Genomic DNA, 27,423 nt, shown 5'->3' on the forward strand with positions numbered 1-27,423 from the left:
GATAAATCATATATATATAATCTAAGTGTGTAAAAGGTACAATTTTTTTTGAAAGTTAACATTTCAATGATATGAAATGTTATGGCAACACACTATTCCAAAAATATTCCAGTATTTTTGCCCAGGAAATCCCTGATTAACTACATCACACTTTTTAAAATTTTTATACAATTTAAAAATATTACAGTTTAAAATTATTACAAAGTTTTGACTATATTCCCCATTTTGTACAATACATCCTTGAACCCATCTTATATCTTCCATACTCCTACCCTACATTGCCCTCCCTTCCACTGGAAACCACTAGCTTGTTCTCTATATCTTCAAGTCTGCTTCTTTTTTTGTCCTATTTACTAGTTTATTGTATTTTTTAGATTCTACACATCAGTTCAGTTCAGTTCAGTAGCTCAGTCGTGTCCGACTCTTTGTGACCCCATCAATTGCAGCACGCCAGGCCTCCCTGTCCATCACCAACTCCCAGAGTTCACTCAAACTCATGTCCATTGAGTCGGTGATGCCATCCAGCCATCTCATCCTCTGTCGTCCCCTTCTCCTCCTGTCCTCAATCCCTCCCAGCATCAGAGTCTTTTCCAATGAGTCAACTCTTCACATGAGGTGGCCAAAGTACTGGAGTTTCAGCTTCAGCATCATTCCTTCCAAAGAACACCCAAGAGCAATCTCCTTTAGAATGGACTGGTTGGATCTCCTGCATCCAAGGGACTCTCAAGAGTCTTCTCCAACACCACAGTTCAAAAGCATCAATTCTTCGGCACTCAGCTTTCTTCACAGTCCAACTCTCACATCCATACATGACCACTGGAAAAACCATAGCCTTGACTAGACAGACCTTTGTTGACAAAAGAATGTCTCTGCTTTTTAATATGCTGTCTAGGTTGGTTATAACTTTCCTTCCAAAGAGTAAGCGTCTTTTAATTTCATGGCTGCAATCACCATCTGCAGTGATTTTGGAGCCCAAAAAATATACATAAAATCTACACATAAGCAATATCATATAGTACCTTTTTCTCTCTGACTTATTTCACTTAGCATAATGCTTTTCAAGTCCATTCATGTTGTTGCAAATGGCAAAATTTTCATTCTTTTCTATAGCTGAGTAGTATCTCATGTCTTCTTGAACCATTCATCTGTGGACAGACACTTAGGTTGCTTCCATATCTTAGAAATTATAAACAATGTTGCTATGAACATTACAGTATATGTACCTTTTCAAATTACTGTTTTGTTTTTTCAGATATGTACCCAGGAGTGGCACTGCTGGGTAACATGGTAGTTCTATTTTTAGTTTTTTGACAAACCTCCCTACTGTTTTCCACAGTGGCTGCACCAATTTACATTTGCACCAACAGTGTATGAGGGCTCCCTTTTCTCCACATCCTTGCCCAACATTTGTTTTTTGGGTTCTTTTTGATGATAGCCATTTTGACAGGTGTGAGGTGATATGATATCCCAATGTGATTTTACTTTGCATTTCCCTGATGATAGCAATATTGAGCATCTTTTCATGTGCCTGTTGACCATCTGCATTTCTTCTTTGGAAATATGTCTATTCAATTTTGCCCATTTTTTTAATGCTGAGTTGTATGATATGGCTTGATCAAATTTATCAAAGGCAGCAATGGAAGGAGCTCAAGGACCAAATTGTTGATGACGGGAAATGTGAGATCGAGGAGTTTGAACTCACACATTATGGGTTATTGTGAGTATGTATGTGTATATGTGTTTATTAGATTATAACAGTAAAGCCTGTAGGGGCTTCTCTGTTGGCTCAGTGGTACAGAATCCACCTGCCAGTGCAGGAAATGTGGGTTTGATCCCTGCGCTGGAAAGATCCTCTGGAGAAGGAAATGGCAACCCACTCCAGTATTCTTGTCTGGGAAATCCCATGGACACAGGAGCCTGAGCTACAGTCCATGGGGTCGTAAAAGAGTCTTAGTGACTAAACAATACTAACAACAATGCCTGAAGAGAAAGGACAAAGTTAAGAAACTATTATTGTATTTGAGTCATGAAATCACAGGCTCTTTGCTGAGATAATGACTGGAAAAAGAAAGAAAGCAACATAAATGCAAAATGATTACTAGCAATTGGATGTCTATTAAGAGAAGGCTAAAACACAGTAGTGAAGCTGCTGACTAAAAGGATAAAAAGGAAGGGAGAAGGAGAAAAAAAATTTTTCAAGTAGGGAAAGACTTTTTTTATACAAACAACACAGCAAAAAATAAAAAGTAATGAAAAGAGGATTTAACAGACTCTCATAATAAGGAAATAAATTAGTAATAATTCATTAGGCAGTCGTTGAGCACACTATAAAGACAGGATTATTCTGCACTCATGAATTCAAAGCTAAATAAGAAATAGAATAGTCTCTGAATTCAAATTACTGCAGGAAGACAGACAAAATAGATCAATTCAGGATGATAGGGTAAGTAATCAAGAGTCAAATGCATGATGCCATAGGAAAGTATAAACATAATATAATAAGGCTTTCTTAATAATTTAAGTGGTAAGATCTCTTGCTGTTTATGATTTTTTTAATAACACATGGAAAAAAACAGACTTTTTTACTAAGCAGTTCAACAAAGGTTCACTGAGTACCTACTATGTGCCAAGCACTTAGGATCAGAGAACAAAATTGCTGTGATTCCTTCTTTTATGGAATGTGTAGCCCATACTATGAAAGATAAAAACAGGACTACCAGTAATTACAATAGTGTCATAATGGGAGAAGGGGAGAAGTAGTGTTAAGAAAACACAAAGGAGAAAACTTACCTGGAGAAAGTGAAGCAAGACCTAAGGGATGAGTAGGAGTCAGCCAAGGGGTAAAATGTGTTGCAGATAAGGCTATAGGGAAGTAAGGCAAGAGTCTTTGGAAAAGAGGAAATATATGTGCAAAGGTCTGGAGGATAGAGAAGAAGGGAGAACAATGTGCTTAATTAACTGAAATTGTTCAATATTCTTCTAGCATAGCTTAGAGTGAGCTAAGGGTGACGTTTCAAGACTGGGTTTTAGGTGCCTGGAAAATCCCATGGATAGAGGAGCCTGGTAGGCTGCAGTCCATGGGGTCGCTGAGGGTCGGATACGACTGATCGACTTCACTTTCCTGCATTGGAGAAGGAAATGGCAACCCACTCCAGTGTTCTTGCCTGGAGAATCCCAGGGATGGGGGAGCCTGGTGGCTGCCGTCTATGGGGTCACACAGAGTTGGACACAACTGAAGTGACTTAGCAGCAGCAGCAGCAGTAAGGAACGAAGCCTGAAGAGATTGGAAAGATTCAGATCATAAATAGCTTCATAGTCATTTGAATTCTGAATATTTTGCTGAGAGCAGTTTTAAGCAAGGAAATGACACTCTTAAATTTATGTCCTACTTTATAAAATGACTCTGGCCATGCTCTGGAGAATAGGTTGGAAAAGTACAACATTAGAGGCAGAAAGTCCAATTGAGGAAGGTCCAGGATATCTGCAGCTGGCGACAAGGTGTAGAACAATGACTAGATTTTTGAGAGACTTCTAGGCTACAAGAAACAGGTTTGAGGGTTTAGTTCTAGAGCCTAGAGTCTGATGTATCTTGGAGGCATTATAGGAATCACTGTGAAACAGCTAAAGGCTAGCCCTTCCAAACTCTCTTGGGCTAGTAGTGGCCAAGTTACATCACTATCAGTGAGTCTGGCTGGTACCTCCTCTTCCTCCTTCCTGCCCTGAATACAAAGTTGTAGAGCCCTGATAATGATGAGCCACTTAATCAATCCCAGCTGCCATCTAACTTTCATCTGCTTTGTATACACAGATAATTTCCCATTTACTGGTTGGGTTTATTACCTACAGCTGAAAAATACCTAATATACATGACATTTGAAGATTTTCAGGGCAGTAAGATATATGGGTCTGCAATAGAGCTGGCTGGAAGACTGGGGATCATCAGCATACAAATGGCAACTAAAATTCAAAGTGGATGAGGTAACCCAGGAACTGCAAGAAGTACACAGATGGCCAAAGTCACAATCCTGAGAAACACCAGTGATTAAAAGTTGATCAGGGAAAGTGGAGAAGATTGGGATGAAGTGTTCAGAGATGTAGGAAGAATATTGGGAAGCTGGTGTCACAGAAGCCAAGGATGAAGAACTTTCAAAAGAATATCTAGTGAGGTGCTGTAGAGAACTTATTTCTCCTGGTTACCTCCTTTTTGTGTCTGTGCTCAGTCACATCCAGCCCTTTGCAATGACATGGACTGGAGCCCACCAGGCTCCTCTGTCCATGGGACTCTCCAGGCAAGAGTACTGGAGTGGGTTGCCATTTCCTCCTCCAGGGTATCTTCACCATCCAGGGATGGAACATTTAAAGTCTCCTGCATTGGCAGGAGGATTTTTTTTTTAAACACGGCGCCACCTGGGAAGCCTTATCTCCTAATTAGTTGTCACAAATCTCAAATTACATACTATCCATTGGGAAACTTGTGACCCCGCAAGACCCCTTCTATGCGTTCCTGTAGTTATATGTACTTGCGCCATCTTTTCACGCAGTGCTGTAATTGTTTGTCTAATGTCTCTCTCTCTCTCTCCCCGCTATGCCCCACCACAAAGATGTAATTAAACTCTGAGGGGGCAGAGATCAGTGTCTTTCTTATACATATTTCCATCCCCAATTCCTGGTACCTGGTATACAGCAAGCTTTTGAAAGGTTTTTGTAAGATCAGGGATCAAACGCTGTAGGAAAATCCGGAACAGCGGACCCAGGAAGAAAAAACAAAAAAAAACTCTATGCAAATAGATGAAACACTACGATCACTGGGATGTTAACTGGTGCTAAAAGGCTGTATGAAAGGGGAGAAATGAAGGGGAAATGTTGGTGGGTCGTAGGTCTGGTGATTTAAAAGGTTGGAAAGATACTGGTGCAAACATGGGAGACAAGTCTAAGTCCAAAGAAGGAAACGAGCCTCCTAGATGCTCGGAGGCAAGGGCCTATGGTGTTACGGCTTTCTTGCCCAGTCTCTTCCTCTAGATTGTAAATTCCTCGAGGAGAGGGGTCGTATTATCAGTTCTGAAACAAAGTGGTGCTCAATAAATGTTTGACGAATATAGTATATTTCAGTATCCCCAGTGCCAAACACAATGCCCGGTACCCAGATGGTGCTCAACGAAAAGCTATTGGGCAAAGACCAGCTGGGCTTTGGGGTGCAAATGAAGCGGGAGGGAGAACGAGTCACGATAGATGGGCGCCTTGGTATAGATCGAGAGACTGGGTTTCCAGACAGGTTGGTTCGCCATCGTCGCTGCCCTTGGTTTTGCATACATCCCTCCACCTCTCCATCACGCGAGCCCTGTACGCGAGGCACTCGGAGGAAAAACCAAATCATCTCTCCCAGGCAACTCCAAATAAACCACTCCGTCCCGACCCCAGATGGGCCCAACCTACTTACCAGCTGCCCCGCAGCCCGGCTCCAGGTCCTCAGCACAAGCGCTGCAGCCATCTTACTCCGGAAATGACAACTGCTCTGAGGTTGGAGGAGTTGCCTCAGCCGCGGACAGACTGGGGGCGGGGAGGCGCGCCCCCACCTGACAGCCAACCAGGGAGCGGGGCGGGGCTGAGAAAACCCCCAGGGGTGGGTGGAGGGCACTGCTGAGGGGGAGGGGAGCGAAGTGGGGAGTGGGCCGTCCCAAATTTAATTTCAGGGACAAAGTTGGGTGGGGCACTGCTGTGCAAGTACTTATGCGCCAACAACGATCATCTTTTCAGCCCAAGTAATGGGGGAGATAGAGTGTGTTAAGGAAACATAAAGGAAGGGCACTACCTGGAGAAATTTTGGTTGAACTAAGATCGGAAGAGTTAAGTAGGAAACAAACAAACCTTCCTTCAACTCGTATTGTAATCTCTTGATTATAGAAAACGGGACATTTCTATACATGAAAGACTCTGTAGAAGCAAGTGTTAGTCGCTCAGTCGTGCCCGACTCTTTGCGATCCCTTGGACTGCAGCCCACCAGGCTCCTCTATCTATGGGATTTTCCAGGCAAGGACACTGGAGTGGTTTGCCATTTCCTTTTCCAGGGGATCTTCCCGACCCAGAATAGAACACAGGTCTCCTGCACTGCAGGCAGGCTCTTTACCGACTGAGCTACCGGGGGAGCTAGTTGAATCAAGTCTATACTAGAATACTTCCTAATAACTGGCATTTTTCTTACTGGCATTGTGAGCTTGGTTACCAAAAGTGGCTTTTTTTTTTAATGGAAAATGAACAAGATTATTATATCGAAGACAAACGTCATCAACATTATCTTTCCTTCTTAGGGAATTTGTCAGATATAGCTGCCCAGCATATGCAATATATGTCACAGGCATACTACCTTGAATTATTTGCCTCTGGTAGAAATGTCAAATTGAGCTCAGCGGAAACAGTAAGGACAAGATCAGAGCTTTAATGGTCAATCCTTTTCACAGCAACTAAGAAATCAGTTTCTAGAAATGTCCAGGATGATATTTGTCTTTTTTCCCTCTTACATGGGAAAGAAAATCTGTACAGAAGTTTACAGCACTACAGAGAAAAACCCACAACAAAGACAAAATCATAAATCTCAACACTGAAGATTAGTGGCTCTAAAACAAAATCTCAGGTATTTCACAAATTCACTGTCTATACTACTCAAACTCACACTTTCAATTTTGCCTTATGTGCCTTTCAGTATAGTTCTTACACACACACAACTGTAAGCAATAAATCTAAATAATTACCTTTATTAGAAAATCTGGGATAGTCAAAGAACTTTGATTTTTTGTTTTAGCATTTCCCCTAATAAAACTAAAGAGCCTCTTGATGAAAGTGAAAGAGGAAAGTGAAAAAGTTGGCTTAAAACTCAATATTCAGAAAACTAAGATCATGGCATCTGGTCCCATCACTTCATGGCAAATAGGGAAACAATGGAAATAGTGAGAGACTTTATTTTTCAGTTCAGTTCAGTCGCTCACTCGTGTCCAGCTCTTTGCAACCCCATGGACTGCAGCATGCCAGGCTTCCCTGTCCATCACCAACTCCCGGAGCTTACTCAAACTCATGTCCATTGAGTTGGTGATGCCATCCAATGCCTTATACTTCCTATAAGGTGGCCAAAGTACTGGAGTTTCAGCTTCATCATCAGTCCTTCCAACGAATACTCAGGACTTATTTCCTTTAGGATTGACTGGTTGGACCTCCTTGCAGTCCAAGGGACTCTCAAGAGTCTTCTCCAACACCGCAGTTGAAAAGCATCAATTCTTCAGCGCTCGGCTTTCTTTATGGTCTAACTCTCACATCCATCCATGACTACTGGAAAAACCATAACTTTGACTAGACGGACCTTTGTTGGCAAAGGAATGTCTCTGCTTTTTAAAATGCTATCTAGGTTGGTCATAGCTTTTCTTCCAAGAACCAAGCGACTTTATTTGGGGGGGGGGGGCATCCAAAATCACTGCAGATGGTGACTGCAGCCATGAAATTAAAAGCCAGTTGCTCCTTGGAAGAAAAGTTATGACCAACGTAGACAGCATATTAAAAAGCAGAGACATTACTTTGCCAACAAAGGTCTGTCTAGTCAAAGCTATGGTTTTTACAATAATCATGTATGGATGTGAAAGTTGGACCATAAAGAAAGCTGAGTGCCAAAGAATTGATGCTTTTGAACTGTGGTGTTGGAGAAGACTCCTGAGAGTCCCTTGGACTGCAAGGAGATCCAACCAGTCCATCCTAAAGGAAATCAGTCCTGAATATTCATTGGAAGGACTGATGCTGAAGCTGAAGCTCCAATACTCTGGCTACCTGATGTGAAGAACTGACTCATTTGAAAAGACCGTGATGCTGGGAAAAATTGAAGGCAGGAGGAGAAGGGGATGACAGAGGATGAGATGGTTGGATGGCATCACGGACTCGGACATAAATTTGAGCAAGCTTCAGGAGTTGGTGATGGGCAGAGAAGCCTGGTGTGCTGCAGTCCATGGGGTTGCAAAGAGTTAGACACGACTGAGTGACTGCACTGGACTAACTAACAAAACATTTTATAGACATTAATAATATGTTTCATAATACTCCATGCATGTGTTTGTATAAAAAGATTAAGTAGCTGTGGCCTTGAACTGAATTATTTTTCTTCCTAGAGTCCCTATAATACCTTTTTCTTCTAACTTTCCCTTTATAGAAACTCTTGGTTTTGAGAGGACAAGTACCCTTCACCTCAGTCTTTTTAAGTTATTCTTGCCCTTTTGTAATTTCATAGAAACTTTAGAATTGGCTTGTCAAGCTCTTTAAAAAAGTCCTGGTGGGCATTTGATAGAATTTTATTGAAATTATATTTTCAATAATATAGCTAAAGATTCTTCAGGGTTTTATTTGTAGATATTCATATCATTTGAGAATAATGATGGTGCTGTTTTTGCCTGTTCAGTCTTGTGTCTTTCATTTCTTTCTTGTAGAATCTGGCTAGACTCCCATCATCTGTTGAAATTATGGCTTAACAAGCCATAATTGTGGACATTCTTATCTTGTTTTAACTTGAATTGGTGTCTTACATTTTACTATTATTTACTGTCATTAAGGAAGAAATTTTCTGTAGGATTTTCCAGATGTCCTTAATCAGGTTAAGGGAGTTTACATTCATTGCTAGTTTTGTTTGATTTTGTTTTACCATAAATAGGTCTTGATTTTTTTCAAATGCTTTTTCTTCATCTACTAATGTGATCTTAGGTTTTTGATATATTATCATAACATTTTTCTAATGTTAGAATGATAATCTCAATTTGGTTATAATATACAATATTTTATAAACATTGTCGGATTTGTTACTATTTTGATTGATCAGGATGCATCTAAATTTATAAACAAAATTGGCTTATACTTTTTCTTCTTGCTGTCATCTTTGTCTGGTTTTGGTACCAGAGATTGGGTAGAGTATATGCATTCCCAGAGCTTTCCCTCTTACAACAATGGTAGAACATTGGGATTAGGATCAGTAGGAGACAATGATGTTCACATCAAAACACAGAGGTTCATATCCCAGTATTCCTTAACAACTGTGTAGCTAGCCTTGCAGCAAACTGTTTAACACGTGCAGCTGTAAATGAGTAAAAACAGTAAATATTTTAGCAGGTTGTGCATGCATGCACCGGCCAAGTACTCAATCAATGCTGGCTGTTATCTGTATGATTTATCATATTCTAATTGCTGCTCCCTCTTAACTGTAAGATAGGTACAGTATATTTTTATCCTTAAGAAGATTGACATAATTGCTTACTTCTCAGTCTGTCCAAAATACTTCCAATATCTTCGGACAAAGAATACCTTACTCTCCTTTGCTTACATAGAAAGGCTTGCACGTGATTTGGTACTCAGTTAATGTAGGAATTGAACTGCAGCGGAATCAAGAAGCTGGTTGTCCTTTCTGTCCTGGCCTGAGGTGAATTACGTTAGTTGCACTGTTCATTGCCGCCATGAGCTTGTACTCTTTCTCCGACAAAGTGGGGTAACTTTGGCTTTTTGATAATTATACTGCCGATTCTGATTCTGTCCTTTTCCACTCATCCCCGAAGAATTGATGTCTCACAGGAGAAAAAAAAGATAATATTCTACACACGCGCGCGCACACAGTAACAGACACCAGTGAAGAATAAGAGGCTCATGGGTATCATCAATGCGCCAGGGAAACACATTTCAAGGGCTAGGCTGCAGAGAAGGCAAACCCGACCAGAAAGAAGGTGGTCAGTGCATTGCAGGGACCTTTCCTACTCTTCGGCTTTAAGAGTTTCCAGTTTTGGTACGGCAGGATCCCCGAGAAAACAGTGATAAACACATTTGCACAAGCCTGCGAGACAACTGGAAGATACGACTAGAGGTGAAAGAGAAGCTTTTTGCAATTTGTACGTTTTGCTGTGTTCAGGGTGCAAGTCTATTAGGAACAGATTTCCTAAGATGCTCCAGGGTACCTCCCCGGCCACCACCCCTTCTGCCGGAGAGCTTCTGATTTGTCGGAATTTTCTGGGCGCCGCCTCTTTAAGGGGCGCGCGGGGCGCGGCGCGCACGCGCACTGGTTGTGGGCCTGAAGAACCCGGCTTCTGGGCGCTGTGCGTCAGGGTTCGTGTCTGCGGAGTTGGGCGTTCCCGCAGCCGGCGAGTTCCCTGCTTTTCCGGGGAGCCCGGCGGCCCTGAGCGGGGAGCGAGGACTCAGGCTCCGGAGCTGCAGGGCAGGAGTCCGCGTATCCTCTTTCTCCGGTTCCGGCCGAGGCTAAGTCGCGGGGGGCCGGGCCCCAGCACGCTCCCCATGGCTGGGCCGCGGGTGGAGGTGGACGGCGGCATCATGGAAGGGGTGAGTGCCGAGCAGGAGGCCTGGCGCGGTGCGGCTGCCGCACGGGCTGCGGCGGAGAGCTTGCGGGTCTAATCTCTCTCTTCTTTCGGCACCAGGGCGGGCAGATCCTGAGGGTGTCTACGGCCCTGAGCTGTCTGCTGGGCCTCCCTTTGCGGGTGCAGAAGATCCGAGCCGGCCGCAGCACGCCGGGCCTCAGGTAAGTCGGGGCGCCGGGGAGTCTGGTCGTGGGACTAGAGGATGGGTGGGTGGGACGAGGGGAGAAGAGGGGACAGGCCGTGGGACTGGAGGGTGGGGGTCTGGCGCCTGGCTAGGGATTGGGGGAGAAGAGGGGATAGGCCGAGGGACTGGAGGGTTGAGGGGGTGGTGCGCAGGGCCGGGGACTGGGGGAAAGGAAGGGACAGGCCCTGGGACTGAAGGGTGGGTGGCGGGGAACAGGCCATTGTTGGGGGGCAGGCGGGCGGGACGTGGAGCTGATGGTGATGCTAAGTTCCCTGCCCTAGGATTGAGGACTCTGCGGCCCAGGGATGGTGCTGTGACCTCGGTAACTGGGCTTGGGTGCTTTTGAAAGCCTCAAGGAGCAAATCCAGAAAATAGGTCCATGTTTTCTCTGTTTAGCTAAAGTTGTCTCGTTTCCTGATGAGTTATATTTTAAAATGTTTCCCACCTCATCGGTCATTACAAGTACTCGGAAAGCTCGTACCAGCCGGCAAGGTAGATCAGGGCAGAACAGCTTCTGGGGCCAAACAAAAATTCCACTATTTTAAACCGGGCCTTTTTCTGCGTTCGCACGTTTTAGTCTCATAAAGAGCCTGAGATGCCGTATTTCCGGCTTTCATTCAGACCTCTAGGAAGCTGTGGATAGGACGAGGATTATCCGTTGTGAAGAGGGGAAAATGTTGACAGTTGACCGTGTTTCATCTGGAAGCTAGGCATACCACTAATTTAAGTCATGGTGAAGCCAAACTGATTTCTTTGTGCTTGTACTTTGTATATGTTTCCTTCTAGCGGATCAGCTGTCTCTTAGTTTTTTATTCAGACTCCATGTTGAAATTATTAAAAAGCAGTTACTGCTACGTGTGAACAGTAGTTCTCTTTGTCATGGCAGTAGTTTGCAGTAACCCATTTCATCAATAGGGAAATTAATTCATTAAGGCTGTGTTACGTACTTTATTAGTTTTCTAGGGCTGCAATAACAAAATACCACAGACTCTGTGGCCTCAACAACTGAAAATTGATTTTTGCAGTTTTGGAGGCTGGAAGTCCAAGATGAAGGTGCTGGTAGGGTTGGTTTTCTCTGAGGGACCTAAGGGAAGATTCTGTTCCAGGCCTCTCTCTTTGCCTTGAATATAATCAGCCTCTCGCCACCTCTTCCCTGTGCTCATGCCTCTGTACATATGCCCTGCTGGTGTGTCTTAATCTTCCCTTTTTGTAAGGACACCAGTGAGAATGGGCTGGGGCTCATTCTGACTGCCTCTTTTAACTTAATGAGCTCTTTAAAGGCCCTATTTCCAAATACAGTCACATTGTGAGGTACTTCAGCATATGAAATTTAGAGGATCACATTTCAGCCCGTAACAGGTATGTACATTACTCAGTGAAGTGCAAGTGAGACTGATGGCACTTGGGTTGTTTTATTAGTTTTACTCTTTTGTTTGCTTCTAATTTGCAACAATATTATCAGTATATGTGTTTATAGTTAAAGTAACATGTGGAAGGAACCCTTAAAAAGATACCTACCAGCAGGTAGTCCAGGTGCCTAAAAAACCAGAAGGACACTCTGGCACTTACTGTGGTTAGACCTTGCTGTTTTCTTGCCATTGCAGTTTTATAAATGTGTCATAAAGTGTGGGGATATAGGCAGTCTGAATGCACACGTTTTGATGCAGTATTATGACCTGAAGGCCTCAACATTTATCTGGACTGGAAATGATTCGAGATTTGTGTGATGGGCAACTGGAGGGGGCAGAAATCGGCTCAACAGAAATAACGTTTACACCAGAGAAGATCAAAGGTGGAGTCCACACAGCAGATACCAAGACAGCAGGGTATGTGTCACTTACATTCCATTTTACTATATGTTTTTGAATTAGACCTGGATACAGATACAGGTACTACCACTTCCTGGACAAGTTGCTTAACCTCTTTGAAGCTTGGTTTCCTCACTTTTAAAATGGACATAAAACACATTTCAGAGTTAGAGGTCCTGTGTAAAGTTTCAAATACCTAATTGCTTATTAATTGTAGCTGTTACTGTAGTTATTACTGTACCTATCTAGAATTTTCTTTCATATATCAGTTCAGTCGCTCAGTTGTGTCTGTCTGATGCTTTGCAACCCCGTGGACTGCAGCACTCCAGGCTTCCCTGTCCATCATCACCAACTCCTGGAGTTTACTGAAACTCATGTCCATCAAGTTGGTGATGCCATCTAACCATCTCATCCTCTGTCATCCCCTTCTCCTGCCTTCAGTCTTTCCCAGCATCAGGGCTTTTCCAATGAGTCAGTTCTTCACATCAGGTGGCCAAAATATTGGAGCTTCAGTATTAGTTCTTCCAATGAATATTCAGGACTGATCTTTAGGATTGACTGGTTTGATCTCCTTGCAGTCCAAAGGGACTCTCAAGAGTCTTCTCCAGCACCACGGTTCAAAAGTATCAATTGTTTGGGGCTCAGCTTTCCTTGTAGTCCAACTCTCACATCCATACATGACTACTGGAAAAACCATAGTTTTGACTATACAGACCTTTGCTGGGAAAGTGATGTCTCTGCTTTTTAAAATGCTGTTTAGGTTGGTCATAGCTTTTCTTCCAAGGAGTAAGTGACTTTCAATTTTATGGCTGCAGTCACCATCCACAGTGCTTTTGGAGCCTAAGAAAATAAAGTCTGTGACTGACTCCCCATCTATACATCTTCTCTCATGTATAGTATAGCATATTTGTTTCTTTAGTTTTTGTTATTCAGAAAATGAATATCTGAAAGCACCTGTACTTTTGTGCTTTGTAGTGATAAGTAGTCTTTGTGGTGTAGTCTGTTTAGTTCTTGGTTTGCAGCTAATTATGAACCATATTTTACTTTTAGTCTAGGTATTTTTGTCCTCTTAATAGAGACTTATGCAACTATATATAGAAATTTTTGTATGTGATCTTCTTTTTATCCTCATTGAAAAATGGATATTTAACAATTAAGTTGAGCCTTTATTATTTTCCAAAAATCTCTCCTTTTATTGATAAAATATGGAGAACAGTTTTTGTGTTTTCTGTGTTATTGGCTGATGGCTATTGTAAGCAGCATCTTTTTACCAAAATCTTATACATTTACTAGGAAATTTGATAAAATAAGGAATAGTATTGTAAATGTGATGCCAGTTTGTTTCAGAAATGACTGTTTCAGTAGATTATGATTTTTTTTAGCTTAAGGAAATGTTTAGTGACAATTGAGGTTTCAGTTATGATGTGAATAGATTTATGTTAAAAAAGGCCTCTCGTAGGCCTCAGGTGAAGGTTACCAAATGATAACTTTCTTAAGGGGATTAAACCATTCTGAAGTATCTTTATTTTGGGGGCCTCCAAGATCACTGCAGATGGTGACTGCAGCCATGAAATTAAAAGATGCTTACTCCTTGGAAGGAAAGTTATGACCAACCTAGACAGCATATTAAAAAGCAGAGATATTACTTTGCCAACAAAGGTCCATCTAGTCAAAGCTATGGTTTTTCCAGTGGTCATGTATGGATGTGAGAGTTGGACTATAAAGAAAGCTGAGCAGCGAAGATTTGATGCTTTTGAACTGTGGTGTTGGAGAAGACTCTTGAGAGTCCCTTGGACTTCAGGGAGGTCCAACCAGTCCATCCAAAAGGAAATCAGTCCTGAGTGTTCATTGGAAGGACTAATGTTAAAGCTGAAACTCCAGTAGTTTGGCCACCTGATGTGAAGAGCTGACTCATTTGAAAAGACCCTGATGCTGGGAAATATTGAAGGCAGGAAGAGAAGGGGATGACAGAGAATGAGAGGCTTGGATGGCATCACTGACTTAATGGACGTGAGTTTGGATAAACTCCAGGAGTTGGTGATGGACAGGGAGGCTTGGCATGCTGTAGTCCATGGGGTCACAACCAGTTGGACACGACTGAGTAACTGAACTGAACTGAAGTATCTTTCTTATTTCAGGCATTCTTTCGTACAAAAAGAGGGGAAAGTTATAGTTAGCCAACTATCTAAAACTTAGCGAACACAGAATCATAGAATTTTGAATCTGTAGGAAAGAAGATAGAAACCATGTATTCCAACCCTTCCTTTACTTTGTGAATGAGAAAATGAAGACGCAGAGGTCATAGAGTCAGGGTCAGAACTAGAATTAGAATCTAGACTTTCTGGCCTCTAATCCACAAGAATGTATGAGAAATGAGTTTAAAGTTGATAATCCACTTCCCTTCAGTAGACTAAAACAAGCTTATTTCTAGCAACAAAACACATCTTACATAAGTGAATTATAGCATTTTCATCCCTAATTGTGATTATAGTACTATGTTTTTTCAAATGTCTACCTTTGTCTTTGCAGTTCCTTGTGTGTATGTGCTTAGTCACTCAATCATGTCCAACTCTTTGCGAACCTGTGGACTATAGCCCACCAGGCTCCTCTGTCCATGGGATGCTCCAGGCAAGAATACTGGGGTGGGTTGCCATTTCCTCCTCCAGGGGATCTTCCCTATTTAAGAGATTAAACCTGTGTCTTCTGCATTGGCAGGCAGATTCCTTACCACTGAGCCACCTGGAAATCCCTTGCAATTCCATACGTTTTTAAAATTAAGGTTTTCTTTACTCTTCTTAGACTCTGATTTTATTGGGTGGAAGAGAAACACTTTAACTGTATTGGGTTTCTCAGAGGGTATAAACAGAAGTTCAGCAGTTGTAAACCTATGGTTTATGGTAAACTGAACATTTCCAAGTCTTTTTCACTTGCCCCTAGGCTTAACTCCTAAAAAGAGGGATTATATTATATGCAATTTCTCTTACAGTGCCTAACATTACACAGTGTTAAGTATTTACTGAATTAATAAAATACAATATCAGTGATAGAGACTGTATAATTCAGTACCCATGCATCATTCCCATAGGACAGTTAAATGAAGGCTATCTTTTGGTATGTAGAGGCTATGTTGGCATTCCCTTTCAAACTATGCAGTCTGTGTATTAATATGATTGTTTTCTCCTGACTTTGGAGAAGGGAGATGATAGCTCTTTTAGGAAATATGACCATTTTATTTCATAAAATGCTACATATTCTATAATTATTTCTTATGATTTCTCACATTATTTGATTCTAAGGACCAAAACAGTAGCTACCCTGGTGGCTCAGTCCGTAAAGAGTCTGCCTACTATGTGGGAGACCCGGGTTCGATCCTTGGGTCGGGAAGATCCCCTGGAGGAAGAAATGGCAGACCACTCCAGTATTCTTGCTTGGAGAATTTCAGAAGTGCCTGTGGGCTACAGTCCAGAGTTGGACATGACGGAGTGATTTTCACTTCACTTTCTAGAACCAGACAGAGTTGAGTTGTAGCAAGGATTATCTCCTGAGAAGTTTTTTTGATGTGAAATATTTGGCTGTCAGTCCTTTAAAATATTACTCTGTCTTATCACAAATGCCGTGATGGTAGGAACTCTATCTTAATATATGGAATGATCCCTTGTGCATGGTGGAGACTCAGGTACAGTCATTAGAATATTTGCAGACCTTGACAGTTTTGAATGCAATTACATAAAGTGTTACTTTTAAGAATCCGTTTATAAAAACATTGTAAAGATGCTTTTATTTTTAATTCTTTTTAATTTATTTGTAATATAAACAAAAGTATTAGAACTTAACCTGCAATCACACAGTGGGCTTCCATGGTGGCTCAGTGGTAAAGAATCCACCTGCAGTGCCGGAGATGCAGGATCAGTTCCTGGGAGGGAAAGATCCCTGGGAGAAGGAACTGGCAACCCGCTCCAGTATTCTTGCCTGGGAAATCTCATGGACAGAAGAACGTGGTGGGCTAACAGTCCATGGAGTTGCAAAAGAGTCGGACATGACTTAGCAACTAAACAACAACAAAGGTCATATAGCTAATATATTTAGTATTGGATTCAAACCCAGATTTGCTTATTATTTAAGGCCAGTTCCTTCTATTGTGAAATATCAAGCTTTCTTTTAAGATTTAGGATGTTATCATTCAGTCAGTGGGAGTGTCTTTTAACTTTAAAGTTGAGGGCATGTCAGTTGTTGAGAAGGCAATGGCACCCCACTCCAGTACTCTTGCCTGGAAAATCCCAGGGACGGAGGAGCCTGGTAGGCTGCAGTCCATGGGGTCGCACAGAGTCGGACACGACTAAAGTGACTTAGCAGCAGCATGTCATTTGTCTGTGCTTCAGCTGATGGTAATATGTAGTAATGTCTCTTTCTTGAGACTTCAAAATGAAAACACATCTAAGCCTGTTCTGCCTTCTCCTTAGGAGTGTCTGCCTCTTGATGCAGGTCTCAATGCCCTGTGTTCTCTTTGCTGCTTGTCCATCAGAACTCCGTTTGAAAGGTGGGACTAATGCTGAAATGGCACCACAGATTGATTACACAGCCATGGTAAGAGCTTTTGTTACTACTGACCAACTAAGAGGATCTCATATAGTCTTCTCAAACTCCATTCTCTGTTTAAATACATCCTGAGTGTTTTTGTGTACATACCTCTTTATTTCTTAATGGAGTCTGGTTCTATTGTGGGAGAGGATAATTTTAGATTGTGTGTTATATCTTAGGACAGTGTTCATAGTGAATTCTTTAAAAACCTCATGTACATTAGATTATTTATAATGCATATACCATATTTTACTTATCATATAAGTTATTTTCTGAATACAGGGATTATAATTTGGAAGAAAAACTCAAGAATTAAATGCTATGTTTGACAGGATTGGTGAGGATATGAAGAAATTGGAACCTTTGCACACGGTTGATGGGAATACAAAATGGTGCAGCCATCATGGAAAACAGCATGGAGGTTCCTCAAAATATTAAAAAGGAAACTACCATATAATCCAGCAGTCCCACTAGGTATTATCCAAAAGAGTTGAAATCAGGATCTCCAAGAGCTATTAGCATTCCCATGTTCATTGCAACACTATTCATAAAAGCCAAGATGTGGAAACAACCTAAATGTCCATCGACAGATGAAAGAATATAAAAAACGAGGCATACAGAAAACATATTAGAAAACATTTATTTAAAGAAGTAGTGTATGCACACTGAAAGATAGTCTCTGAAGGTAGTAGCCACTGTTAATAGTTTATTTCTTTAAATTTTCTTCAACAGATTTTCTGTCTATACATTTACTATTTTTATGTATCCATGGGAATATAGGGAATAAAGCTAGGGATATACCTTTATCCCTATTTATCTGTCTATCTGGCCCACTACTTGTCCTTGTAAATAAAGTATTATTAGAAATTTTAAAAAATGTGTTATGTATGTACAGTGGATGACTAGCATTAAAAAAGAAATTCTAGATTATGTGACAGCACAGTGGAACCTTGAGGATGTTGTGCTATGTGAAATGAGGCAGTCAGATAAAGACAGTTACTGACATGATTCCACTTACATAAGATAGCAAAAGAAGTTAAGTTATGGACTCAAAGAATGGAATGGTTACTAGTGGAAGAGGGAAACTGGGGAGTTAATAATCAATGTGGATAAATTTTCACTTAAGTAAGATGAATACGCTTTAGAGATCTGTTGTACACATTGTAAGTTTTTGTCAACAGTATTATGTTGTACTCATAAAAATGCGTTGAGAGAGTAAGAGCTCAGGTTAAATGTTCCTACCATAATAAAAAAAATTTTTTTAAATAACTCCCATATTTTGATTATGAATTTTTAGAAAGTAAAATTCAGTATTGGCATGCTTATATAACTTGTGGGAGGGGAAGGTGGTATCATCATTTTCCCCTAGGTTTATTAAGGTGTAGTTATTTATACTAGAACTCACCTTTCTTAATGTGAGGTTCTTTGATTTCTGATGTATGGTTGTGAATCTGCCACCACAATGATGATAGAGAATTACTGTAAAAAAATTCCCTTATCCCTCTTTCTAGTCAGTCCCACCCCCTCTGGCCCTGGCAATCAGTGATCTGTTGTCTCATAGTTCTGCCTTTTTTCAGAGTGTCATATAAAGGAATAATACTGTATATATAGTCTTTTGAGTCTTTTTTTTTTTTCAGTTATAATAGCATCTGTTTAGGGGGAGGAGAGTGGAGGAGGGATGGATTGGGAGCTTGGGATTAGCAAATGCTAATTGTTATATGTAGAATTGATAAACAACAAGGTTTTACTGTATAGCACAGGGAACTATATCCAATATCCTGTGATACACATAGTGGAAAAGAATATGAAAAAGAATGCATATATATATATATACACATATAACTGAATCACTGCTGTATACTAGGAATTAGCACAGCATTGTAAATCAGCTCTACTTAAATAAATTAAAAAATACATCCGAGAGTTACCCATGTTGCTTGTATCAGCAGTAAAAGCTAAATAGTGTTCTATTATATGGATGTTTATCTGTTCATCAGTTGAAGGACATTTGGACTATTTCCAGTTTTTTGCACTTACGAGTAAAGTTACTGTAAACACATCCAGGTTTCTCATCTGGACATCAGTTTTGGTTTCTCTTGGGTAAACAGCTACAGAGGATTTGCTCAGTTGTAACAGTGAATTTATGTCTGACTTGATGAGAAACTGCCAGATTGTTTTGGCATCCAAGGTGGCTTCGTTGTTTTGCATTTTCACCAACACTGTAGGGGAGTTTTAGCTGTTTTTCATCCTTCCCAGCACTTGATATTCTCAGCTTTTAATTTTTTTTTTCCATTTTAATAGATGTTATAGTCTTTGAAAATTCAGTTTGATGGGATATATAATGAAAATTAATCTCTGTTCACCTAGCAATTTCACTTTAAGGAAATGACCCTAATTAAACATTATAAAATGCAGCAAAAGATAATGTTAAAGGTATTAGAGCAGGGTGCTGTGTACTATAATTATTGTTATATATATAGTTATATAATAATGAAAACTTGGAGAATGGTTATATAAATTATGCTGGATTGCCATGTAATCATTCAAATTTTTTAGGAGGAATATTTTATGATGTTGGGAAATGCTTTTATTTATAATGTTAAATGAGGGAAAAAGGATAAAATATTGTATATGTAGTGAAATTTCAACTGTATAAAAAAAATTGAGAGAACAGGATGGAATGCTTTTCAGCACCCCAGATTTCTTATGGTACGTTACATTAAGGTTAGGAAATGGCTTCTGAAGTAAAACTGCAAGGATCAAGAATCCTGAGTTCTGGGTTTTGTTATTTTTTTTTTTCCTCATTAAATAGGCTTGCACAGCCCTTATTAGTTAAATGTTAAACTTCTAATTTTAGCTGCATGTCATTTATTTTATTTAAAAAATAGAATTAGCCTTCACATTTTTATATCAATGTTTATCTACTGTGCCTCATTATAACCTCAGTACGGAGCACATTTGTTTACTAAGTATACTTGTTGAATCAGCAAATACTGGTATTTAACAATAAATTGATTTTTCAGGTTTTCAAGCCAATTGTTGAAAAATTTGGTTTCACATTTAATTGTGACATTAAAATGAGGTAAGGTGCTTATTTCTTAACCCTCTGACCCATTACTTGTGCTGAAAATAGTGGAAAAGTTAGATCCTGGAGAACTGTCTTTCTGTAGTCCATTTAATACATTTTTTGTAGGAAATAATAGTATTTTGTGGCTTAAAACAATAAACAGCAGGGGTATGGGTACTTGGAAGCAGCTGCATGCTATGTTTGATGTTTGTTTTGGCAGAATATTTTTTGAGGGAATGGCTGCACCCAGTGTGGAGTTATCTGTGTCGGGCGCAGACTGGGTGCTCACTGTGTGCAGACTCCTGGAGTGGGGAACTGCAGGGTCCTGAAGGGGCTTCTCTTCCACCATGCAACCAGAATTCTTTTCCTAGGAGACACATTGGGCATTCAGGTTATTTCTCTTATAAGGCTTGCCTTCTGCCACAGAGTAGCAAGGCCACATTTCTTGGTTCTTGGTGTGGCATTTAAGTGTTTTGCAGTCTTATTCCAGTTTACCTTTCTAGCTATATTCTCCCTCCCCTCCTTTCAGCATACCATGTATTCTAACTACATGATTGCTGCCATTCCCTAAATATACTTTGTACCTTCAGACTCCCATACTTTTGTTCATGTTTTTCTTCCCCTTCTAAAACTTGGAAATTCTGTATCTCTTGAAAATGAAACTTGTAATTTCTTGTGTGAATTGTCAGTGATTGTGCCTCAGTTGGAATTCATAGTTGCACCTCTGTTTTAGTCCTCTTCACAGCCTGACATGTGTTCTAGTTACACGTGAAGCCCATCTTACCAGATGGGGAGTTCTTTGTGGATAGGAGTATTGTCATTCTTATCTATGTGTTCTTAGCATCTTCTGGACAAAGTAAGTAATGTGAGTCAAAATTTTATTCAGAGAAGGCAGTGGCACCCCACTCCAGTACTCTTGCCTGGAAAATCCCATGGATGGAGGAGCCTGGTAGGCTGCAGTCCATAGGGTCGCTAGGAGTCGGACATGACTGAGCGACTTCACTTTGACTTTTCACTTTCATGCACTGGAGAAGGAAATGGCAACCCACTCCAGTGTTCTTGCCTGGAGAATCCCAGGGATGGGAGCCTGGTGGGCTGCCGTCTATGGGGTCGCACAGAGTCGGACATGACTGAAGCGACTTAGCAGTAGCAGCAGCAACAGCAAAATTTTATTAATGGTTCAGCTACTAAATATTCATCATATATTTATTGAGCACCTATAATGTGCCAGACATTGTTTTAGGGCACTGGAATATAGCAAGAAGAAAATAGACCAAGCTGCTATCATTAAGTAGCTTTTATTCTAAAACAGCACTGATTGAATAGAACCTTCTTCTTCATTTAGCTGTCCCGGGTCCTAGTTGTGGGATGTTAGATCTTTTAGGTGTGGCATGTGGGATCTAGTTCCCCGTCCAAGGACTGAACCCCAGCCCCCTGCATTGAGGGCATGGAGTCCCCCTGCATTGAGGGCATGGAGTCTTAGCCACTGGACCACCAGAGAAGTCCCTGAATAGAATTTTCTGCACTAAGGGAATTGTTCCCTGTCTGTCCAGGATGATAATCATTTGCTACATATGACTGTTGAGCACTTGAAAGGTGGCTAGTTGGACTGGGGAGCTGAGTTTTAAATTTTATTAAATTTAAATAAGGAATTTTCTGGCAGTCCAGTGGTTAGGACTCTTCACTTTAACTGCTGAGGGCACAGGTTCAGTCCTGGATGAGGAGCTAAGATCCCCTCAAGTCTTTATGTGTGGCAAAGAAAATAAATACATAATTTTAGCTCATTATTGACCAGGGATTTTTGTAGAAACCTAACACCTGTGGCTGGCAGTTTTTATTTTGGCTGGATAAAAATTAATTTTGTTATTTTACTAACATTTCGTGGGCTATTACATTCAGTAGTTACACCTGACACACCTGTTGAGTCTTCTAGTTTTTGTGAAATGTTGTCTGCAGTCCACTCTTCTGTAGAAGCAAAGGAGCATTCTCTAGCACCAGGAGTTTCATTTTCATTTTCTGTATCAGAATGAATCACTAAGATTATTTATTGGCTTTTGTCTGATATTCACATTGTCTGAATCAGAACTCTATTCTGAGCAACTATCCTCTTCTGAGACACTAGTGTATATGTCATGTGGACAGTCAGAGAAAGTATCTGCATAAAATTTACCAAAAAATTTTTCACTCAAAATTTCATGATATGTCATTTTCAAAAAATTTACATGTATAATATTCATAGGGTAGAAACAAAAGCTTAATGGAGCAAAATGTGAATGATAACAACCATCACAAGTTGTATAATGAACCCTTCATCAGTTTTAAGCTCTAACAGCTTCACACACTGATGTTAATTGTATCACTCTCTAAAATGAATTGATAGGCCTCTGGTCAATACTGTTCTGGTAACAAAAGATGGATTAACATATCTCTGGTCAATAATGGGTTAAATAGTCACATGAACTGGAGTCTTTCTTGCCTGGGAAATCCCATGGACTAAGGAGCCTGGTGGGCTACAATCCATGGGGTCACAAAGAGTTGGACATGACTTAGCAACTAAACAACAACAAGCCCTGAGTCTACCATATGGGAAAGCACAAATCTAAAACATTATTTAGAAATGTAAAACATGAATTATATAGTTGGTATTACCCACATGTTATTTTATTGTAAATATTGAGCTTTATTTTTTTGTCATGCAGTCAGTTTATGTGTTTTATCATACTTTTCACAGGGGCTACTACCCAAAGGGAGGTGGTGAAGTGATTGTCCGAATGTCGCCAGTTAAACAGTTGAGCCCAATAAATTTAACTGACCGTGGCTGTGTGACTAAGATATATGGAAGAGCTTTTGTTGCTGGTGTTTTGCCATTTAAAGTAAGTTGTCTGATTCACTTTACTGTATAAAGTAACACAACATTGTAAATCAACTATACTCCAATAAAAAAATAAAATAAGGTATCAAAAAATAAAGTTGTCTAGATGATCTTAGAAGTATGTGTTTGTCTTGATAAGCATTATATCATCTAAATTTTGAAATTATTGAGATAATTTTTAAATCTTTTCATTGAAAGTTTTTCTTAAAATTCTGTGCTTACTTTTTAAAATTGAGTTTTTATATGATGCATGTAAAAATGATTAATTCTCTGTCTTTGAAGGCTTGAAAGCAGCTGTCAAAATAATTATTAATTTATTCTATTTTTTTGTCTTACCAAAATAGGTAGCAAAAGATATGGCGGCGGCAGCCGTAAGATGCATCAGGAAGGAGATTAGGGATCTGTATGTTAACATCCAGCCTGTTCAGGAACCTAAAGACCAAGCTTTTGGCAATGGAAATGGAATAATGTGAGACAATATACTTTTTCCTGGATGTTGGTTGAGGGCACCCTGAAATAGTTATCCTATTTTGATAAAATGTTTGTCATTTTAAAATTTGTAGTTTTAAGGCATATTTTTTAAGAATATTCTTACCTAAAACCACAGTATGATGAATTATGATAATTTTATTCTGAATTTTTTTCTGAGGATGGTTTACTTTTTACTACACTATCAGAGCCTTTTTGTTTATATAGTGAGCTTAAATGTTTAAGCTAATCAGAAGTTAGCCTTTGAAGATTATCCTATGAGAAATATTTCCAGTTGCTTTTCTGTATCTCAAGTGTGAATTCAGTTTACAAGTAAATATTAGATGTAGCAAAGGTTGACTTAGAAAAGAAATATTGTATATTTTCCCATTAGGAGTTATTAAGTGTTATAAAAATCCTTTAATATTTTTAAAGAATAAAACTATCTTTTGTGAATATTTAACTTTTAAACTCTTTTTCATAGCTTCTATTAAGGAGTTTAAAGTAAATGCATTTTCTGCATATAATACTGTTCTGAAAACTATTGATATAAAAGAAAACCAAACATCTCTGTAGAAACACATTTACATTTAAGATTATCAGTATAGCATGCCTCTGAAATGGTGTCACTTAGTGCTGATGACATGATTTCTGGGAAGACCATTCCTTACCTGTGTGTGAATCAGAATCTGGTGTGACTTCTTGTTAGAAGTGCTGAAAGATACTAATGCCCTGATGACGATGGAGAACGCTAATCATGTTGCTCTCTGTATGAAGAATTTCACTTTTGCAATATCCTAGCCAGATCTAATGCTGTGTATTTAACAGTCACTGTTCTCCTGTGTTGTATTTACATGTAATACTAGAATATTTATAGCACAGATAGTAATACTGTTTTTCCCTTATACAGCATCATTGCCGAGACGTCCACTGGCTGTCTGTTTGCTGGATCGTCGCTTGGTAAACGAGGTACAGATAAATGAAGGGCACACTGTTCCCAGTTCTGGTGTACAATTCTTTAATCATTCTTTAATTATCTGTCAGGATTAGAATATTATAGAATTATGGATGACAAGTTAAAAAGGAAATGGTTCAATTCAGTTCACTTCAGTCACGTAGTTGTGTTTGACTCTTTGTGATCCCATGGACTGCAGCACGCCAGGCCTCCCTGTCCATCACCAACTCCCGGAGTTTACTCAGACTCATGAACATTGAGTTGGTGATGCCATCCAGCCATCTCATCCTCTGTCTTCCCCTTCTCCTCCTGCCTTCAATCTTTCCCAGCATCACAGTCTTTTCAAATGAGTCAGTTCTTCACATCAGGTGGCCAAAGTATTGGAGTTTCAGCTTCAGCATCAGTCCTTCCAGTGAATATTCAGGACGGATTTCTTTTAGGATGGACTGGTTGGATCTCCTTGCAGTCCAAGGGTCTCTCAAGAGTCTTCTCCAACACCAAGTTCAAAAGCATCCATTCTTTGGTGCTCAGCTTTCTTTATAGTTCAACTCTCACATCCATAGATAACTATTGGAAAAACCATAGCTTTAACTAGACGGACCTTTGTTGGCAAAGTAATGTCTCTTCTTTTTTAATACTATTGTCTAGGTTGGTTATAACTTTTTTTCCAAGGAGCAAGCGTCTTTTAATTTCATGGCTGCAGTCACCATCTGCAGTGATTTTGGAGCCCCCCAAAATAAAGTCTGTCACTGTTTCCACTGTTTCCCCATCTATTTGCCATGAAGTGATGTGACTGGATGACATGATCTTAGTTTTCCGAACGTTGAGTTTTAAGCCAGCTTTTTCACTCTCCTCTTTCACTTTTGTCAAGAGGCTCTTTAGTTTTTCTTCGCTTTCTGCCGTAAGGGTGGTGTCATTTGCATATCTGAGGTTATTGATATTTCTCCTGGCAATCTTGATTCCAGCTTGTGCTTTATCCAGCCCAGCGTTTCTCATGATGTACTCTGCATACAAGTTAAATAAGCAGGGTGACAATATACAGCCTTGATGGACTCCTTTCCCACTTTTGAACCAGTCTGTTGTTTCATGTTCAGTTCTAACTGTTGCTTCTTGACCTGCATACAGGTTTCTTAGGAGGCGGGTCAGGTGGTCTGGTATTCCCATCTCTTGAAGAATTTTCCACAGTTTGTTGTGGTCCACACAGTCAAAGGCTTTAGCGTAGTCAATAAAGGCAAAGTAGATATTTTTCTGGAACTCTCTTGCTTTTTTGATGATCCAGTGGATGTTGGCAATTTGATCTCTGGTTCCTCTGCCTTTTCTGAATCCAACTTGAACATCTGGAAGTTCACGGTTCACGTATTGCCGAAGCCTGGATTGGAGAATTTTGAGCATTACTTTACTAGCATGTGAGATGAGTGCAATTGTGCAGTAGTTTGAGCATTCTTTGGCATTGCCTTTCTTTGGGATTGGAATGAAAACTGACCTTTTCCAGTCCTGTGGCCACTGCTGAGTTTTCCAAATTTGCTGGCATATTGAATGTAGCACTTTCACAGCATCATCTTTTAGGATTGAAATAGCTCAACTGGAATTCCATTACCTCCACTAGCTTTGTTTGTAGTGATGGTTCTAAGGCCCACTTGCCCTCACATTCCAGAATGTCTGGCTCTAGGTTGGTGATCACACCATTGTGATTATCTGGGTTGTGAAGATATTTTTTGTACAGTTCTTCTGTGTATTCTTGCCACCTCGTCTTAATATCTTCTGCTTCTGTTAGGTGCCTACCATTTCTGTCCATTATTGAGCCCATCTTTGCATGAAATGTTCCTTTGATATCTGTAATTTTCTTGAAGAGATCTCTGGTCTTTCCCATTCTATTGTTTTCCTTTATTTCTTTGCATTGATCTCTGAGGAAGGCTTTCTTATCTCTCCTTGCTATTCTTTGGAACTCTGCATTCAAATGGGTGTATCTTTCCTTTTCTTCTTTACCTTTCGCTTTGCTTCTATTCACAGCTATTTGTAAGGCCTTCTCAGACAGCCATTTTAACCTTTTTTGCATTTCATTTTCTTGAGGATGGTCTTGATCCCTGCCTCCTGTACAATGTCACGAACCTTCGTCCATAGTTTTTCAGGCACTTTGGATATGGTTAACTGGTTCTGTTTTAGAGTCAGTTAAATTTTAAGTGTTTCCTCCAACTTTATAGTTTGAAAAGTTTCAGTCTTACAGAAAAGTTGAATGATTAGTGAATGTCCATACACTGCCTTCCTAGATACACTGGTTATGAATATTTAGCTACATGTTGTGTGTTTCTGAACCGTGTCTGTGAAAGGTTGCAGGTACCCAGTTTCCCCGCTGAATACTGCAGTGTGTTCATCCACAGAATAATACCTGCATCATCACATGCCACTTTTTTTTTTTCTTTAATTGTTTGACTGTGCTGTGCTGCTTGTGGGAATCTCAGTTTCCTGAACCAGGGGTTTAACCCGCACCCCCTCCCTTGGAAGTGCAAAGTCTTAACCACTGAAATCCCCCATTACCATTTTTATACCTAAAGAATCTGTCTGTTATATTTAGACACAACCAGTTGCCTCCAAAATATTCTTTAGAACAATTTGAGATGTTTTGTTTTGCTTGTTTTTGAGCACACACAGCATTGGTTATCATGTCTGTTTAGTTTCTTTTTTAACTGCAGAATAGTTTCTTTGCCTTTTTTTTTCCCCTTTCATGATATTTACATTTTGAAAACTCCAACCCATTTTCTTACAGGATTTTCCATTATGTGACTTTGTCTGATTATCTCATGATTAGATTTATTCAGGTTAAACATTTTTAGTAAGACTCTTGCACAGGTGATTTTGTATATATTCTACTCTATCACATCAGTGAATGAGTGAGTGCTCAGTCATGTCACACTCTTTGCAACCCCATGGACTCCTCTGTCCATGGAATTTTCCAGGCAAGAATACTGGAGTGAGTTGCCATTTCTTCCTCCTGGGGATCTTCCCAACCCAGGGATCAAAGTCATGTCTCCTGGGTCTCCTGCGTTGTGGGCAGTTTCTTTATAGCTGAGTCATTAAATCACATCAAGGTGCTCATAAGGTCAGTCTGTCCTTTATC

General features: G+C 40.1%; 2 protein-coding genes across 15 annotated transcripts in view; one reads left to right on the top strand and one right to left on the bottom strand.

The window, feature by feature from the left end:
* The window catches only part of DBT (dihydrolipoamide branched chain transacylase E2), a 40,587-nt gene extending 34,993 nt beyond the window's left edge, over positions 1 to 5,594 (bottom strand). For 5 of the 13 annotated variants that reach the window (XR_015160575.1, XR_015160574.1, XR_015160571.1 and 2 more), the window contains exon 1: positions 5,438 to 5,567. Coding sequence is in view for 8 of the 13 variants with exons in the window: in XM_086391443.1 (XP_086247569.1) it covers positions 5,438 to 5,488 (51 nt within the window). In the remaining 5 variants the exon portion in view is untranslated. Of the gene's footprint in view, positions 1 to 5,437 lie in introns of all 13 variants that reach the window. The other 8 variants (XM_086391448.1, XM_086391444.1, XM_086391442.1 and 5 more) reach the window with 6 other exon arrangements.
* A 4,462-nt stretch (positions 5,595 to 10,056) lies between these two features.
* The window catches only part of RTCA (RNA 3'-terminal phosphate cyclase), a 28,119-nt gene continuing 10,752 nt past the window's right edge, over positions 10,057 to 27,423 (top strand). Inside the window, exons 1-8 of one of the 2 annotated variants that reach the window (XM_086391451.1) lie at positions 10,057 to 10,341; positions 10,437 to 10,537; positions 12,243 to 12,386; positions 16,829 to 16,952; positions 19,970 to 20,028; positions 22,745 to 22,886; positions 23,230 to 23,354; positions 24,264 to 24,322. In XM_086391451.1, coding sequence (XP_086247577.1) covers positions 10,297 to 10,341; positions 10,437 to 10,537; positions 12,243 to 12,386; positions 16,829 to 16,952; positions 19,970 to 20,028; positions 22,745 to 22,886; positions 23,230 to 23,354; positions 24,264 to 24,322 — 799 coding nt within the window. In that variant the 5' untranslated portion in view covers positions 10,057 to 10,296. Of the gene's footprint in view, positions 10,342 to 10,436; positions 10,538 to 12,227; positions 12,387 to 16,828; positions 16,953 to 19,969; positions 20,029 to 22,744; positions 22,887 to 23,229; positions 23,355 to 24,263; positions 24,323 to 27,423 lie in introns of those variants that run through there. The other variant, XM_086391452.1, reaches the window with a different exon arrangement.

Source organism: Bos grunniens, chromosome 3 (assembly GCF_055505025.1).
Source record: "Bos grunniens cultivar Pamir isolate PY7600 chromosome 3, Bosgru_T2T1.0, whole genome shotgun sequence".
Taxonomy (NCBI): domain Eukaryota; kingdom Metazoa; phylum Chordata; class Mammalia; order Artiodactyla; family Bovidae; genus Bos; species Bos grunniens.